General features: G+C 51.6%; 1 protein-coding gene and 1 long non-coding RNA gene across 2 annotated transcripts in view; one reads left to right on the plus strand and one right to left on the minus strand.

Moving 5' to 3' along the window:
* Positions 1-17,235, minus strand: part of LOC105942063 (uncharacterized) — a 178,454-nt gene that overhangs the window by 126,188 nt on the left and 35,031 nt on the right. The gene's annotated exons all lie outside the window — the stretch shown is intronic.
* LOC101536597 (protein S100-A12) lies at positions 3,729-5,155 on the plus strand. Its single transcript, XM_004588917.3, has 3 exons — positions 3,729-3,866; positions 4,387-4,544; positions 4,894-5,155. The coding sequence occupies exons 2-3, from the start codon at positions 4,407-4,409 to the stop codon at positions 5,032-5,034; spliced, it is 279 nt and encodes a 92-aa protein (XP_004588974.1). The 5' UTR covers positions 3,729-3,866; positions 4,387-4,406; the 3' UTR covers positions 5,035-5,155.

The raw sequence follows: 17,235 nt of genomic DNA on the forward strand, positions 1-17,235 counted from the left end.
TGTCCTCTGCTGCTTTCCCAGGCCACAGGCAGGGAGCTGGAAGTGGGGCAGCCGGGAAACAAACCAGAGCCCATTTGGAATGTTGCTGATTGCAGATAGAGGATTAGTTCATGCTCCACCCTGGCCCTATTTCTTCACTTCTAAAACGCCAGAGACTTTATTATTTAGAAAAACTCTGGAATTACAGAAAAAGTGAAAGGATAATATAGACAGGGCTCATATTATCTGTATCTGTATACAGTATTTAGTTTTATTTAAAGATTTATTTCAAAGGCAGAGAGAGAGAGAGAGGGAGATAGAGAGCGAGAGCGAGAGAGAGAGAGAGAGAGAGAGAGAGAGAGAGATCTGCTACCTGTTTGTTCATCCTGCAAATAGGCGCAATAGCCAGGAGTGGGCCAGACTGAACCCAGGAGCCAGGAGCTTCTTCTGGGTCTCCCACATGAGTGCGGGGTTCCAAGCACTTGGGTCATCTTCTATTGCTTTTCCAGGCACATTGTTAGGGAGTTGGATCTGAAGTGGAACATGGTCAAGGTCCTGTATGGGATGTTAGTGTTATAGGCAGTAGCTTCATCTGTGGCACCGCAGTGCCAGTATCATTACTGACTTTTAAAATTTATTCTGTTTTTAAAATGATTTGAAAAATATTTATTTATTTATTTTTACTGGAGAAGGCAAGACAGAGAAAAAGATCTTCTGTTCCCTGATTCACTCCGCAAGTGACTGCAACAGCCAGAGTTGAATTAATCCAAAGCCAGGAGCCAGGAGCTTCTTCTGGGTCTCCCAAGCTGGTAAAATCTCCCAAGATTTTTGGCCATTCTTGGGTGCTTTCCCAGGCCACAAGCAGGGAGCTGGGTGGGAAGTGGGGCAGCTGGGACATGAACTGACGATCATATGGGATCCCTGTAAGTGCAAGGTGAGGACTTTAGCCACTGGCTACCATGCTGGACATTTTATATAGGGAACTAGAGGGCATGTCTGGATTGGGCCAAGGCACCTGCTCACGTGGGAGACCTGGGCTGGGCTAAATAGCATCACTCACCTTGCTGGCGCTGGCAAAAGCTGCAGCTGAGGGACATGTCTGACTGGGCTAGTTCACAGCATCCCAAGAACATGAGAAAACTAGATCTGGAGACAGCTTCTGTGGGGGACTTGTGGACTTCCTCTGTGGAACTGTAGCACCCACAGGTTTATGTGGAGAGCTGAGCCAGGCTGACCCGTGGAGCTCACCTGACACTTGCAGGGGCTGGGGCTGGGGCTGGGAAGGATTCAGGCTAGGCAAGGCTGTAGCACCTTTTGGCATGTCATGGGCTGGGTTTGGGAGTGGGCCAGATGGGGCTAGGCCCTAGAACTCACTGGCAATTGCAAGAGCCAGAATGGATGTGGGACCAGCCAGGTTTGGCCAAGACACTTGCTGGGTCACATGAGAATCAGATCTGGAGGTGGGTCAGGTTGGGCTAGGCTGTAACACCCACCGGTGAGAGTCAGAATGAGTGGAAGGGCTGCTGGCCAGTGGGTTAGGCTGAAGTATCCATCGCTGTGTGCCAGAACTGGGGCAGGCCATGTCAGGCTGGGCTGTAGCACCTGCAGAACACACAAGATCCAGGGCTGGGAGTGGGCCTGGTAGGGGAACTTCTCTGCCAGATTGCAGCTCTAGCTGGTGAGCACAAGGACTGGGGCTGAGGCAGCCCAGGCCAGGTTGGGTTGCAACACCCATTGTTGGCATATGTGTGAGCTGGGTCTGGGGGAGGGCCAGGCTGGGCCAGTCCATAGCACGCACTAGCACAGATGATAGCCAGAATGGGGCACAGGCCAGGCCGAATTGGACTGCGGTTCCTGCCAGTTCACAGGAGGACTAGGGCTGGGTCAGGCTAGGCTAGGTTGCTGCACCAGCTGGCCAGAGAGCTGGGACTAGGGGTGGGACATCTCAGACTGGACCATAACACCTGTCGGCATGTGCAAGACCCAGAGCTTAGAATGGCTCAGGTAGGGAACTTCGGAGACTCCCTTGCCTATCTGTTGCTTCCACTGGTGAACATGAGAGCTGGGACAGGGGAGGGCCTGGTGGGGAAACTGTGGGCACTCCCTTCCTGGGCTGCAGCTCCTGCTGGTGAGCATAAAAACCAGGGCAGGCCATGCTCGTCCAGGCAGTAGCACCCACTGGCATATGTGTGGGTCAGAACTGCTGACAGGTTGGGCTCAGCTAAGCTGTAGCACTCAGATGTGCACGAGGGCCAGATGAATTGGGCTAGGCTGCAGAACATGCTGCACACTTAAAAACTGGGGCTGGGGATGGGGCTGGGAATGGGCCTGCTGGAGGTTACTGGGAGTAGCCCTGACTAGGCTGTGACATCCACTGGTATGTCTGAGGCCCGGGCCTTTGGTGGGCTGGCTAGGCCACAGAACCCTTCAGTTCATGTGAGAGATGGAGCTGGGGACAGAACTGATCAGGCAGCTGCAGCCATATGTATGTTCATTGGCTGGTGCAAGTGACAGGGTGAACCTGACTCTGCTGGCTGGTGCACATGAGTCAAGTCCGAGGTCGCCTCAGGAAAGGTTTCTTGGGGGGATTGTACAACTAGACGGTTAAACTCAAACTGGCCACAGGGAAAATCACAAAATATGTGGTCCAATCTTGGAGTGCATGTGTCAGGCCTGAGTCTCCTCACTTGCTGATGCCTGTGCAGGGGACCGCATGCCCAGACAGCCAGCTCATTTAGGGCAGCAGAGGACACTGAGTGCCTTGTCAGAGGATGGAAAGCAGAATAGGTTGAACCACTCTTCTGGCCAAGCTTTGCAACATAGTCAGTCAATAGACCCTGGTGCAGTGAAGCCGATGATGCCTCAGAACTGTCAAAACCGTTCAGAGAACACCTTCAGAATATTTTTTTCATCTCAAGGTTTCTAAGGTGTCATCAAATGACTGTCACCCATCCCTGGGAACTGATGTAGTTTGACAGCAAGGAGTGGCCCTCTCTCTTCCCAATCCTCACCTCTGGAAGATACAGGAGAAAAAAAAAAATTAAGCCATTTGTCCCACTAATCTTCCTCCGTACCTCAGCCCTCCCCACCTAATCAGAGACCCACATGAATGTGCATCCCTCTCAACTATGTAAACAATATTAAAAATAAAATTTAAAAATATCACATGCACATACATATGAAAAGTTGCGTACAAGTTTAGTTTTTTTTTTTTTTTTGCACCAGAATAAACTTAGGTCTTTTTGTCATTTTCATGAGCTTTGGAAAATTCCCTTGCATTAATGCAATGTGTGCATTAACATTAGCAAACTACTATTAATGTATTTTAATTAATTAAATCCCATACTGAGTTCAGATTTTCTATCTTTTAATGAATGATCTTTTTCCTCTTCCTGGATTCCCTGCTCACGTTGTTTTTCTTTTCATTACAGTTTTTTAATAACAGACACTCAGCAAATGCCTTTTCCTTCTTTCCTGTTCCGGGCAGGAGTCACTTAGGCTGTGAAACTTGTTCTTTTAGCTTTTGTGAACAAGCGGGAAGCTAAACGTGAAGGCGGAGTCTTGGTCCAGGGCTGAGAAGTGGGCAGGCCACCCAAGGGTGGGTGGGTGGTTGGAGTGGGTGGGGTGGCGACTTCTGTTTTAGGCTGTTCAGGAGGGTGCTATTCTAGTTGGGTGCAATCTGGGCTGTTCCTGTTGCAGTCAAAGCCACAGGTTTGAAGCTTCTCTTGGGCAACAGAGCACCATCCAGCAATTGCCTCCACATGAATCAGAGAGGTTTCTTCATGCAAGGTCAAAGGTGACACGTGGATGGCTTTATAAAGAGCTGCCTGGCTTCTCACCAGAGCCGGCTTCTTGTGACAGTTCCGTACTTCTGCACTTCCTGACAGGTAAGTGCTCTTTCCTTGGCTGGGTCCTTGTGGGCTCCCTCACAGGACGGTGAGTGCAGGTGGCCATTTTGCAACCATGATGTGTTGAAGCCACAATACACTGAGCACTTCAGCACCTTGGGGCTCATGCTGCTTTTGGGACCCAAGTAGAGCAGTTCCTGTTGGACTCGGTAGTCTCAGCCCTGGGGTTTAGGAATGACCTGGTGGGAGTGGTATAGTAACCATCGGTAAGGATTATATTGTCATAGTTACCATCACCTGGGGTGATGTGGTTACAGTACCATTACCTCCTCTGGTGAACTTGAGTTAACAAAATCCTCCAATATATCCTCTCTAGAGAGTATTGCTTCTTCTCTGTTCTAACCATAAATGAAAAATGCACCATGGCTCAAACACAGGGCACAGAGACCTAGAGCAGTGGTGGAGGATGTTACACTGTCTCCAAAACCCACAACACAAGAGAAGGAGAACGAGGGTGGTGGTGGGAGGAGTGCTGCTAGTTCCCCCTTGTCTCTTGAAGGTTAACGTGCAGCTGGGAAGATGACCAAGCTGGAAGACCACCTGGAGGGAATCATCAACATCTTCCACCAGTACTCCGTTCGGACAGGGCATTTCGACACCCTCACCAAGTGTGAGCTGAAGAAACTGATAACAACCGAACTTGCAAACACCATCCAGGTAGGCAATGCCCTGCCCTTCACCCACCCACTGCCTGTTCTCTGTGTGGAGCCTGAGGGTGGTGGCTGTCAAGCCCTGGAGCAAGATGGTAGGAGAAGAACTGTGTTGAGGTTAGCTCTGATTCAAGCACTCCAGGCTGCTCTTCTCTACCTTGGAACGGTGTCTTTGCTCAACAGAGAGAGGCAGGGAAGGGGAGAGCCTGGGCTAGGAGAAGGTATCCTGTGGACTGCCTTGGGTCTCCCTAAGCTGAGCTCTGCGGGGGAGCTGTCTGAGAAAGCTGGGAGAAGGGGCTGGAGGAGTCTGGCTTGGGGATCCCTGCTCACCAGCCTCTGTTGTTCCTTTCATTCAGAACACCAAAGATAGATCTGCTGTGGACCAGATATTCCGAGATCTGGATGAAGATCGAGATGGACAGGTGGACTTCAATGAATTCCTGTCCCTGGTGTCTTCTGTGCTGCTGACCACTCATGATAATATCCACAAAGAGTAACCAGCTCCCTCTGGACCCTTTCCTGATGGGGATCCCAGGAGGGCTTTTTCTCCTCCTCACCAAAGCCTGTCCTTGCCTGAGGGATGGGTGAATAAAAGTACTTAAGAGAAGTACATCACAATGTCTGGGCATTTTTTCCTACTTTCTTGTCGCTCACTTCACTCCCTGCTGCCTTAACCACCTCCTTTAGTTCCTTCAGCTCCCTTGCCCCATGTATTCACCAAACATCTGTGAACATTCACTATTTGTTCACTCACTCCTTCCTTCTTTTCTTCAAGAAATGCTCACTGGACTCCTGTGACAGCTGGGCAGGAACCAAAGACATAGTTCCACATGCTCTCAGAGCTTGCATTTCCACTAGGGGGCATGTTGAATATACATGTGTGTTGCATGGTGGGAAGTGACAGGGAGAGAACTTGAGTAGGGAAGTAGGGTTGATGTGGAAGGGAGAGGAGTGGGATATTTCTTTAGATGGGCTGGTCAGAGAGTACGAACAGTAATCAGAAAGAAGCGAAAGGAGAGGCTTGCAGAGTCTGGCTGAGAGAGACCAGGGCCCTGGGGTGGGCATGTGCTTGTCCTCAAAGAACCGCACCCATGTCAGTGTACCAGGAGTCAGGACCTGGGATGGCAGTGGTGGGGACGGGAAGCTGTAGTTGGGACTTGTAGCCTGAGGGGAGGACCATGGCCTTTACTCCTCACACGCTGAGAAGTCCCTAAGGGAGAAACAATTCCATCCTTGCTTCGGAGGATGCACACTGGCACCTTTGTGGAGAACAGGTTGTGGGGGCAGGCAGGAGTGGAAGCCAGAGGTCAACTGAGGAGCTTCCTCAAAGCAGTGCTACCCGTGAGAAACAAACATGGACCACATCATCCCTTCGAGAGTTACCAATAATCATGCTAAAAGGGTGAAAGGGGAAATTTATTTTAATAATGTGCTTTATTGGTTCAATAAGAGTCAAAGAACTATCATTTCAGCAATGAAAAATTATTTTTTTAAAATGCTTTGAAATCTAAGGTGTACTTGACATTTCCAGGGCATCTCACGTCTCACACTCATGGCCACTAATCAAGAACTCACTAGTTCCATGGATGTAGCTCCTGGCCAACCGATCAGATGGACCATTGCCCCAAGTCACTTGAGAGATGAGGCAGGGCTTGCCTGGGGTGAGGTAACCACATGATAAGGGGTGGTCAGATTTTGAAGACATCCTGAAGGTAGAAAAGTCCTGGAATATTTCACATGTTTTTCCCCAGCACCTTGGACTGGATGCTGGACATGTGGGGCGAGAGACTGAGCCCCAGCCTTGAGCAGTGAGAACTCTGGGATGGGAAATAAGCAGAGGGATTGTGAGAGAACAGGACAGGGGTGCTACTTGGTGGGTGGGGTGAAGTCAGTGAGACCCTGAGGGAGCAGACACTGGATCGTGACTGTAATACGTTGTATGGGAGAAAATAAAGTTGATTTGGGGCATGGGAGAGTCAAGTGCACTTTCGTTGGTTCTCTCAGTGTGTGGGTAGAGAGAAGGATAGATGGGAAGGATGAGGAAGAACAAGGGAGAAGGGTCATGCTCCATCCCACCAGGGGAGGGGAGGGAGGACTGCTCTGGGAAGACCTTGCGTTCCCCTTCTAGAAAGTACTTTGGTACTCTTCTCCTCATTGTCAGCTCTATTCCCCTGATGGCTCTGCTGTGGTTATGACTTTGACTGGGCTGATGGAAAGCAGGCGTCGCATCCCAGTGCAGGAGGCAGGTGCTTCCAGGGCTTGCGTGCTGGATCCCTTCCAACGTGCAAGTAAAACTTCACTCCAATGTCACAGGTTGAGGTGAGACCACCAAGAAGTGAGCGTGGCTGGGGGAGCTCCATGTCCCTGAAAGGTCTGCCTTGGGAACAGGGAGCGAGCTATCACCAACACCAAACCTGCTGGTACCTTGAGCTCGGGCTCTCATGTGAGGAAATCAGTGGACCTTGTTTACACATGGCCCATTTGGTGGGATTTTGTTAAAGCAGCACAGATAGATGAGAGTGTGGAGGTCCCCAAGCCTCTGGCTCTGCCTCCTGTGAACAGTCCCTAGAACAGACAGCATGCATGCCCTTGGAGGCAGGACTGTCCTTGAAGAGACAGTGCTAGGGTGGGAAGTGCTACCCAACGTCTAAAGAAGCATGCTTAGAAGCAGCGACTGGGACGTGGCCTGAAGCTCTGGCAGACCTTCGCATGCTGCTCCCTCGGTCCCTCCTTAGAAGTAGCAACAGATCACAAGGACAAAATCACAGAAAACACGCAAGACAGCTTAGCTAGTGTGGGGTGGGAATCGTGGTGCTGGGACTGAAGCTGCCTGTTGCCAGACCTGCGTTTTGGTTTGAGTCCCAGCAACTCTGCTTTTTTTTTTCCTCTAAATATTTATGTATTTTCTATTTGAAAGTCAAAATTTTACAGAGAGAATAAGAGGCAGAGAGAATAGATCTTCCATCTGCTGGTTCACTCCCCAAATGGGCTCAATGGCCAAAGCGGAGGCAATCGAAAGCCAGGAACTAGGAACGTCTTTTGGGTCTTCCACTTGGGTGCGGGGTCCTAAGGACCATCCTCTACTGTTTCCCATGCCACAAGCAGGGAGCAAGATGGGAAGTGGAGCGGCTGCGACTTGAACCAGTGCTCATATGGGATGCTGGCTCTGCAGGCAGAGGCTTAGCTTACTGCGCCATGGCACTGGCCCCAGGTGGCTCTGCTTTTGATTCTGCCCCCTGCTAATGCGCTTGGGAAGCAGCTGATGCTGGCCTACTTGAGTTCCTGTCACTGACACAGAAGATGCACCTCCTGGTTTCAGCCTGGCCAAGCTTTAGCATTTGAAGGAATCCATCAGTAGATGGAAAATGTTTTTCTCTATCTCTGCATTTCTGTCACTTCACCTTTCAAATAAATAAATGAATACATACATCTTTTGACAAAGGGATGAGGTAACTTGCTGGCAGTATTAGGTAATGTGTACCACAGATAGAAAGAGAAGGGAGAGGAGCTATTCACTGGGTGTGGCTTGTTGGCTCTTGATTTGTTTAGCACAAAGTCGTGTGGTGAGGACGTGGAGGAAGCTGGGATTCAGGACACCCCCTGCCTCCCCAGGCCTGAGGTGTGTCAGTGGCAGGCATGTTGATGCCACCCCTGGGGAAAACACTGGATTTGTGAGCCGTGGTGCTGAATGAGCAAAGCAGGCGGAGGCACGTGGGTGAGGAAGTGGGAGTTCAGAGACGGCAGTCAACGGGTTTGGCAGGAGGAAAGCCTCCTGGAACGGCCTACACCTGATGGCTTCTGTTTCTGAAAGTGGAAGAAAATGAAGGCACGCTTGCTTGTTGTGAGCTTGGGACGAATCACTTAGCTTCTCTGGGCAGTTGTTTCCCTCGTTTTTGAAGAATGCAAACAATTAAAAAAAATTTATTTTTTTAATTAAATAATTTTATTTATTTTTAAAAATGATCTTACTTAGTTGATTAGGGTACAAAGGATCAAGGGCTACTGGAAAGTGGGTCATACCATTGCTTCCACACTAATATCATTTTTTTCCCTGTATCTGGGGTCAAGGGAGAAACAAAGGGAAAAGCCCCACCCAGCCTCCCACCCATCCCAGGTCCCCGAAGTGAGGCACGCTCCGAGAGTCCTGCTCAAGCAGTTTTGATAGTTCAACAGTTCTGAATTGCTGCCAATCTCGCCATTCCAATCGCGATGAAAACTATTCAGAATCCACTGGCTGACATAGTCTCTTCATGGTTGGGGTTCTGGGATCAGCAGTTCAGTTGGAGGAATCTCCAAAGAAACTTCATCTGAGATGATCCCAAACCTGATTCTTGTGTGAGTTTGCAAGTACAGGGTCCGGCACAGTTTGTTGCCCCAATCAGCTTATGCACGTGCTGGTCATTGCAATTGCTGGGTCAGTTCTGTTTCCAGCCCTGTCTTCCTTGTGAACCAACGGGTGTTGTAGTCCAGCTCGATTCTACCCACTTCATACTTGGTCCTCACACAAACCAGTAGGCGCTGCAGCCCAGTTGGGGAGACTCCCCACAACCCCCACCAGGCCTGCTCCCTGCCCTAGTTCCCATGCATGCCAGTATGTACCACAGGCTTGTTCAGTCTGTCCCACATCCTATTTAGCTCTGGTACTTGTCAAGGGGTATTGAAACCTAGTTCAATCCAACCAACCTACTATCCAGCCCACACAGATACAGCAGATGCCTTTCTGTCTAGCCACCCCTGCCCTTGTCCTGGTTTTCGTGCTCTCCAGTGGGAGCGGTAACCCCGAGGGAGGTGCCCACTATCTCCCTACTAGGCCACTCCAACTTCTGGATTGTGTGCTGTCCAGGTGGTTCTGGCATTTAACTTAACAAAATTGGCTCCCAGTGCCAGCCTCTGCCATCTGATGGGGAAAAGCCCAACCAACCCTCACCTACTCTAATTTTTGCTTGCACCAGTCGGGTCAGTCCTATCTGGACCCTCCCCAATCTAGCTCACATTAGGCCCACAGGTGTTGTAGCTCTGCCTGGTCTGGTCTGCCCCCATCCCAGCTCATCTCTCCTGTGGGAGTGGTTTTCCAGTAGAGGAGCCCACATTCCTCTGCTGGCTTTGCCTCCTCCCCTCTGGTTTGCGTGCTGCAACCACATCTGATACGACTCACCTCACCTTGGCATTCCTTAATGTGCATTGGTATGTGTTGCGATCGAAACTAGTCTGACCCACACTCTATGCTGGCGCTCAGATCTGCCAGCAGTTGATGTGAACTGGTGCAGCCTTCTCTGCCCCCACCTATACTATATGTATGATGGTGGGTATCTTCCTCTTGCCTGGTCTGGGTTGTTGGGCTGTGTTCCGACAGAGGAGTTTTGCAAGCTCCTCGCTCTGAACCACTCCCTATGTAAGGTTTTGCGCGTACTGGTGGTTCCATGGGCCAGACCTCATTGCTGCCCTTCAATTCATTCCAGTTCTTGGTGTTGGCTGTTTCACCCCAGCCAAGGCTTGTCCATACCCAGACACTGCTCACACATGGCTCAGTAGGGGCAGAGACCCGGCCTAGTCCATCCTACATCTACCCAGGTTCTCCAGAGCGCCAGATGGTGAAGGCGTCTAGCCCAGCTTGGTGCGCTCAGCCCCAGTCCACATTTGTGCCTAGGGAGATTACAGCCATATCTAGTCCAGAGCGCAGCCCCCACTCCAGCCCCTGCACCCTCCCATGGGAATCCCAACCCAGCAAGGATGTACTCTCACAGCTCCCCAACCGAGTCTATTCCCAGCCCTAGATTGTGTGCATGCCAGTGGGTGCTCTGACCCAGTTGGCTTAGCCCCTTATCTGTCTCAGCCTTTGTCTTTGATGCTGTGGCATAGTATACCTGTCTCATGCAGACCAGTTGGTGTAAGAGCCCAGGTTGGAATGACATGTGCTCCATCTTGATTTCTATTCTTTTTTGTGAGTTGAAGTTTGTTTGGCCCTGCCCAGTCCGGCCCCTTCCAGTTGCAGCTCGGCCCACCCCACATCCTATTTTAGGATGCAGCTTTGGGTGGTGCTGGCTTGACCTTCCCAGACTGCCATCGGTTCCTTTACCTGTAAGTGATGGCAGGTGCCATGGTCACTCCTAGCTTAGTCCATTGCCACCCCAGCTCACGAGCTAACCTGCGGGACTTGTATTTTCATAGGTTTGGGCCCACATTTCCCCCATAGAGTTTACCCCCGGACCAAATTCTCTTGCGTGCTGGTTAGAGTCTTGACTCTGCCAAATGTGACCAGTCCACTACTCCACCACCCAGTCAGGTACTGGTACCTAGCCCTACCAGACAGGCCCCCATCCATAGCTTTGGTGTGGACTGTTGTGTGGCAGTCCGTGATGCTCTATGCTAACAGCCCATCTCAGGATTCCTAATTGGGCTGGTGAGTCAGTCTGGCCCAAATAGATCTAATGGACGCTCCCCTCCACTCTTGCCCAAAAGTTTCGTGACCCTGTTACTGGGAATCACCCAGAATTCATCTCTCACCTACACTAAAGCTGCCCTTATTCATGGGTGTCCCTAGGCAGCAATTTCATACCGTAAGAACCCCAGAGCTCGCTGCTGGGTGGCCAGCAGGCAGAGCCTGGCACCATATGGTACACTGGCAGCCCAAAGCCAAGAACTCCTTCACTGCCTTTCGGCAGTGGCTTTGGCCTGAGTCCCCAGCCCTGGATCCCACCTGGCAGGGGGACCCCCCTCAATTGCCACACTGTGGGGGGTTGCAAGCCGCCCCCAACCCCAGGGCCCCGAATCCTCCCAGACTCGTTCCCCCACAAGCTTTTGGCAGCCGGGCGAAGTTAGGACATTAATCCAGTTCCCAAGTTCCCCTCATGGCTACTCACCTGAGGGAAGATTCCTCTTGTGTCTGGAGAAGCCAAGGACTCAGTCACTGCCCTTCGGCAGTGGCTTTGGCCTGAGTCCTAAAAAAAGATTTATTTTTGGTGGCCCCCACGCCACCCAAGAAGAGACTGAAGCCTGTGTCCTCCACGGGCCGATTTACAGAGAGAAGGAGAGACAGAGAGAAAGATATTACATTTGCTGGTTCACTTTCCAAGTAGTTGCAGTGGCCAGAGCTGAGAAGATCCAAAACCAGGGGCTAGGAGCTTCTTTTGAGTTTTCCACATTGGTTCAGGGTCTCAAAGCTTTGGGCCGTCCTCAACTGCTTTCCCAGGCCACAAGCAGAGAGCTGGATGGGAAGCAAACACGAACTGGTTCAGGACACAACCAGTGACTGTGTGGGATATTGACATATGCAAGGCAAGGATACAACCACTAGGCTATTGTGCTGGGCTCACAAATAAATTTTTTCAAAGATTTATTTATTTTTATTGGAAAGACATCAAATTTATGGAAAGAAGGAGAAATAGAAAGATATTTCATCTGCTGGTTCCCTCCCCAAATGGCTGCAATGGTTGAAGCTAAGTTGATCCGAAGCCAGGAGCCTAGAGCTTCTTCTGGGTCTACCACATGGGTGCAGTGGCCCAAGGACTTGTGCCATCCTCTGTCGCTTGCTCAGTCATAAGCAGAGAGTTAGGTCAGAAGTAGAGCAGCTGGGATATGAACTGGTGCCCATATGGGATGCTGGTGCTGCATGCACAGGATTAACCTGTTGTGCCAGCATGCCAGTCCTGCAAAGGAATTTTAAAAATTTATTTTGGAGAGCTTTAGAGGAAGTGAACTCTCAGGGGTCATCTGTTCGGAATGTCCTGAGATGGCTTGGTTGGCTGGAGAAGGACTTTGAGAGGTGTCTAGACAGGGCCTTGCTAGAGGGAGGACATTCCTGGGCACCTCTGGGCAGTGACCAAAAGTACAAGGACTGATGTTTCTGGGTTCGAGTTTTATTTTGAACATCTTCTAATTGTGGGACCTTGAACAAGTTCCTCAGCACCTTGAAACCTCAGCTCATCAGTAAAGGCGAGTAACAAAGCTTCCTCGGACTGCTGTGAGGGCAAGACCATCTGGCAGAGGAAGAACACTTTCTAGGTTTTGGGAATAGCAGGAAGAGAATCTATACCAACCATTCTCTGCCACAGCCACACTAGGTCACAGCTAAAGCAGACTGGGGCTGTTCTTGAGGGGGGAGTGGTTCAAAAAAGCTGATCCATTGGAGACAAATAACCAAAGGTCATTATATAATATCTGAGGCTCTTTGAATTAGACCCAAGCTGTGGTTCCACCACCTGGGTTTTCCCTTAACTCCCTCACACATCTCTGAGATCACTTCCAATAACAAGGGTGCTTCATAGGGTTTGTGCAAAGATAAGTGTAGGCATGGAGGGTTGGCCTTGCTGTTGAGATGCTGGTTACCACTCTTATGTCCTGCATGGTATAGTGTCTGGGTGCAATGCCTGGCTCCTGACTCCAGCCAAGCTCCTTGGCTGGACTCCTCATGTGGTGTGTTTCCCTCTCGGCTCTGTGACCCTGGGGCAGTGGTTTCCCATCTCTGAGCCCTGTGTGCTTAGCTGTGACTTGGGCTGACCGTGCCAGGACCTCCAGTCCCTTGGTGAAAATGCAGAGACTGGTTCCTCTGCTTGGGACAGGAATCAGACAACAAGCACACAGACACAGCTGCTGTCAGATCCACATACCAGTGTCTATTTCCAGAGCGCTATTTTACAGTCACTCTAGAATGTTCTCTGGGGTCCCTGTGACTTTTCGGGCCTCTTGGCCCTTGCTCCTGCTGTCCTGATGCTCTCTCGTCTGCAGGCTCCTTCCCTTCATTTGTTCAATTACATGGTTGCTGCCAGGCCTGTTGTAGGTTAACTGGGCTCTTTCCTAGTTCTGGAATGCCTGTCTGTCTTCCAATGCCACACGCACAGCCACATCCCAGGGAGCTCCCCAGGGCATAGCTCACTTGTGCATTTCCATGAAGAGCAGACTTGTAATGTGGGGCTGACCTGCCTGCTTTGTTCTCAGCCGATGCTGGCCTGTGCTGGCCTGTGCCTCAGGGGTGGGCATGGAGGCCAGGAGGGAAGGATCAGGAGTCAGTGGAGGGTCTACCCAATCCCCTGATGTGGGAATCGTCAGGACTCATCATTTTGACTTGGCCAGTGCCAGAAGCATGCCAAGAGGTAAGAAAGCACAACAAAAGCCTGTGGGGACCTGTGGGGCAAGGACTGTGACTTCCTGGGCTTCGCTGGCTTGTCTCATGATCCGGCACAGAGCTGGGCATGCAGAAGTCACACAGCTCCAGCCTTAGCTCCAGCAAGCGCTCCATCACCCTGCTGTCTGCGCTGCCCCCACGCCACCCAAGAAGAGACCGAAGCCTGTGTACTCCACGGGCAGCTTATGCTCCTTCCATGGAATCTGTCTTGGTCGTGTGCTGCCCTGTGAGATGGGAGAGGACCTAGCACTGCACTGGACACAGAGGTCAAGCTCAGTGAGTTCCTGCAGCAGTGCCTCACGGGTCTCCTCGCCCTTCTTCTGACACACCCAATCCCTCTTCCCTGCCAGAAAGGTCTCCTCCTAACCTCTGCTGCTCAGCCACCTGCTGCACTAAAGTCATCCTTAGGAGGTTCTCCAATGCCTGTGTAATAAAAGTCATTCAGGCCTCATTTCTATCACTCCTCTGCCTAAAGGAAGCTTCACTGTCTCACCTAGCAGGCACCTGACCTTGGCTTCCTGTTTGAACTCATCCCCCTTGCACCTGCTCTAGGCTCCTTGGCTGATTCTCCTCTAGACGCAAACTTTAAGGGTGCAAGAGGATTCAGGATCACATGGTTGGATGACCCAGCAGTCACGTCCCATGCGTGGTTGCCGCTCACTCAGTATTTGCTGAGTGATTGGAGGACTGATGAACAGCCAATGTGGGCTATGCACGATGCTCAACCTGGGAGGGAGTGAGGTCTGGGCAGTACATGCACCAGCGGGGTCCTGGAGGGTCCTGGAGGTCTGGGTTGGGGAAAGCATGCTGCTCCCCAGACCTCAGCAATAGTCGAAGGCCGATGATGTGTCCCCGTCGCCTCCTTTTCTTGGCAGATGAACACAGTGTATTTGAAGGGGTCAGCCTTGGTTGGACGTGACCTTCCTTGTTGCTTCTCTCCGAAAGCTTCTCATTGACTCCGGGCTAATCTCTCTGTAGCGCATGCAGATGGGCAGAAAGCAGCGGGGAGCACGTAGACAAGGAAGGGAGAGGCTGGGAGAGATGGAAGCGAGTTCGGACTCAAGTGTAGGCAGGCGGGGCTGGCTCGGGCTGCAGCTGGGCTCCTGCTGGCCGCTCTGCCTGCCCTGCCGCCTTCTCTTTCCCTTTCAGTCTTGGTAACAATCACCCCTGCTTGCTGGCCATCTGCATGTGACAAGGCTGCCTCCAATGGCAAAAATGGAACTCAGAGAGAAGGGACCTGTGGCAGGTGGGGTCAGGTGGAGGGGCTCCCTATTGCTCGTGTCTGGCTTGTGGGTGCAGGCTGGCCAGGGAGCTGACCAATGTCTTGGGGATACAGGAACTGTTTCAGCCGGGAAACTCTTAAGAGGCAACAGGATTTTGGCAACTTGTGGTTTCAGCCTTTCTGCGGCTTTGGTAACCTGGGTGTCAAAATCCTCAACCCGCAGTTTTCTAAAATACAGATTTGAGCAACTGCTGGGAGAAGGTAGGGCTCAGAGGCTGGTTTCTGGATTCGCCTGTGGGCAGGAGCTGCCTCAGCAGCAGGCATTGTGTAAAGTTGCCTCACGGGCTGTGAAAGTGTAGGGCTGGCTTTCCTGAAAGCGCTTGGCCAACAGTGGGGATTACAGCATCCTCCAGGGTGTGTATGTGTGTGTGTGTGTGCTTTGTGCCTCCGCTGGCTCGCTCGCTTTCTGCTGCAGGTTCTGAGATGAGCTCCCGGCTGCTGGCTCACAGCCCTGAGCACCTGGGCTGTGGCAGCAGCCCACAGTCACCATGTGCCTGTGATCTCATGCCCACCTAGGCCCACCTAGGCCCACTCAGGCCCATTCTGTGTGCAGAGAGCCTCACGCAAACCACAATCAAGATTGCACCTGTGGCCCCGAAGCCTCGCCTGCTCTGCTCAGGTGGCGGAAGCACCTGCTGGTTCTCATCTGCATCTCGCCCCTCTCCCATCTGAACACTGCATTCCTGCTCCATCCCACTTCCACTCTCGTCCAGGGATGTCTCCCAGCCAGCCTGCCAGCTAGACACTGCTCCCACCTCAGGGTCCCACTGAGCTTCCCACCTTCCCTGAGTTTCCTCTCCCATGTTAGTTTCCCCTGCAGGCCAGGGCAGAGCCATTTTATCAGGAAACCTCTGGGAGTTCCCGTCCTCCCTTTCCTCCTGACGGCAACCTCACCCCAGCTATGGCCAACATGCACCGAAACGGCATTTAGTGTCTGCTGAAGACCGGCTGGACAGATCAGGGAGTGGATGAATGAAACCACTTCTCTCCCAGACCTTACGGCCATCCTACACCCCCAGGCCCGGAGCACGTTTCCACTGGATTCTCAAGTGTGCAGCCCACGCCACCTTTGCTTCTTCCTCATGTCTTCCTGAGAGGTGTCTGGAAGGTCAGGTGTCACTGCTCACTCTTTTACGCAGCAAGCTGGGGATGGGACAGTCATTTGGACCAGGTTGTGTTATGTTAAAAAAGGGTTTATTTGTTTATTTATCATTTCAATTGCAGAGAGAAAAGGACACACACACACACACATCTTCCATTTGCTGGTTCACTCCCCAAATGCTTGCAGAGGTGGACCTGTCCAAAGTCAAGAGCCAGGAGCTTCTTTTGGGTCTCCCATGTGGATGTGGGGACCCAAGGACTTGAGCCATCCTCTGTTGATTTCCTAAACACATTAGCAGGGGGCTGGATCAGCAGTAGAGCAGTTGGAACCAAACCATACCTCTATGGGATGCCAGAACCATAGGTGGAGGATTAACCTACTATGCCATGACACCCACTCCATGGTTCTTTAGCTATTAAGGTGCTAGAAAAATTCCTGCCCCTCCACTCCCAGACTTGTTTCCTGATAAGACTCATTCCACCTCTGCTTACTTGGAGTGGGAACCCCCACCTTGACATTATTCTTGCTCATGGTCTCTCTCTCAGGAAACAAGCCTGCCCCCTCTCCTCGACCAAGCCTGGGTTCTTTGGGATGAAAAGGATGAAGGTATTGTGACTCCCTCCGCTAAGCTGTGTTCCAAGACCATTCCCCAGGGCTCTAGGGAAGCGAGTTTCTGCCAGGCCTTCCCCTGGGGTTACCCGAAATGACTGAGCAAAGAGACAAGGCTAAAGCAAGAGCTCTTGGCATGTAGGAATATTGTCTTATCTGCTGTCCAGCTGAGCAGCTCTGCCCTCTGCCAGATTCCAGGTCCCTGGCAGCTGGCCCAGGTCCAGGTGCTCAAAGCTACTCCTACTTGTTACTCACCCTACAAGCTCTGCTCCTCCCTCAAGGGCCTCCTGTGTGCTCCAGCTTCCACCCTCAGCTCCTACAGCCCCAAGCACTGTCATCCTTAACATTACTGGAGAATTTGCTCCAGCCTTGGATTTATGGATGTGAGAAACCACCAGCCCTCAGCTCGTGAGCTCAGAGGCATCTGGTTAGATGAGCTCAGAGGCATGTGTTAGACAGGGATCACAGTTTAGTGTTGGAAGGGCAACAGGAGAAGCACCAGAGAGTTCTTTGGGCCCATGGGAGGGAGCCCTCAAGCTCCCGAGGAGGGTGGATGGTTGGGAATTCTGCATGGAATCTGCAAC

Source organism: Ochotona princeps, chromosome 2 (assembly GCF_030435755.1).
Source record: "Ochotona princeps isolate mOchPri1 chromosome 2, mOchPri1.hap1, whole genome shotgun sequence".
Classification (NCBI taxonomy): Eukaryota; Metazoa; Chordata; class Mammalia; order Lagomorpha; family Ochotonidae; genus Ochotona; species Ochotona princeps.

Bases quoted from the DNA above. Each gene is read 5' to 3' on its own strand.
- LOC101536597 (XM_004588917.3), top strand. From the start codon at position 4,407: ATGACCAAGCTGGAAGACCACCTGGAGGGAATCATCAACATCTTCCAC. The intron at 4,545-4,893 runs GTAGGCAATGCC...CCTTTCATTCAG, and splicing joins AACTTGCAAACACCATCCAG to AACACCAAAGATAGATCTGC.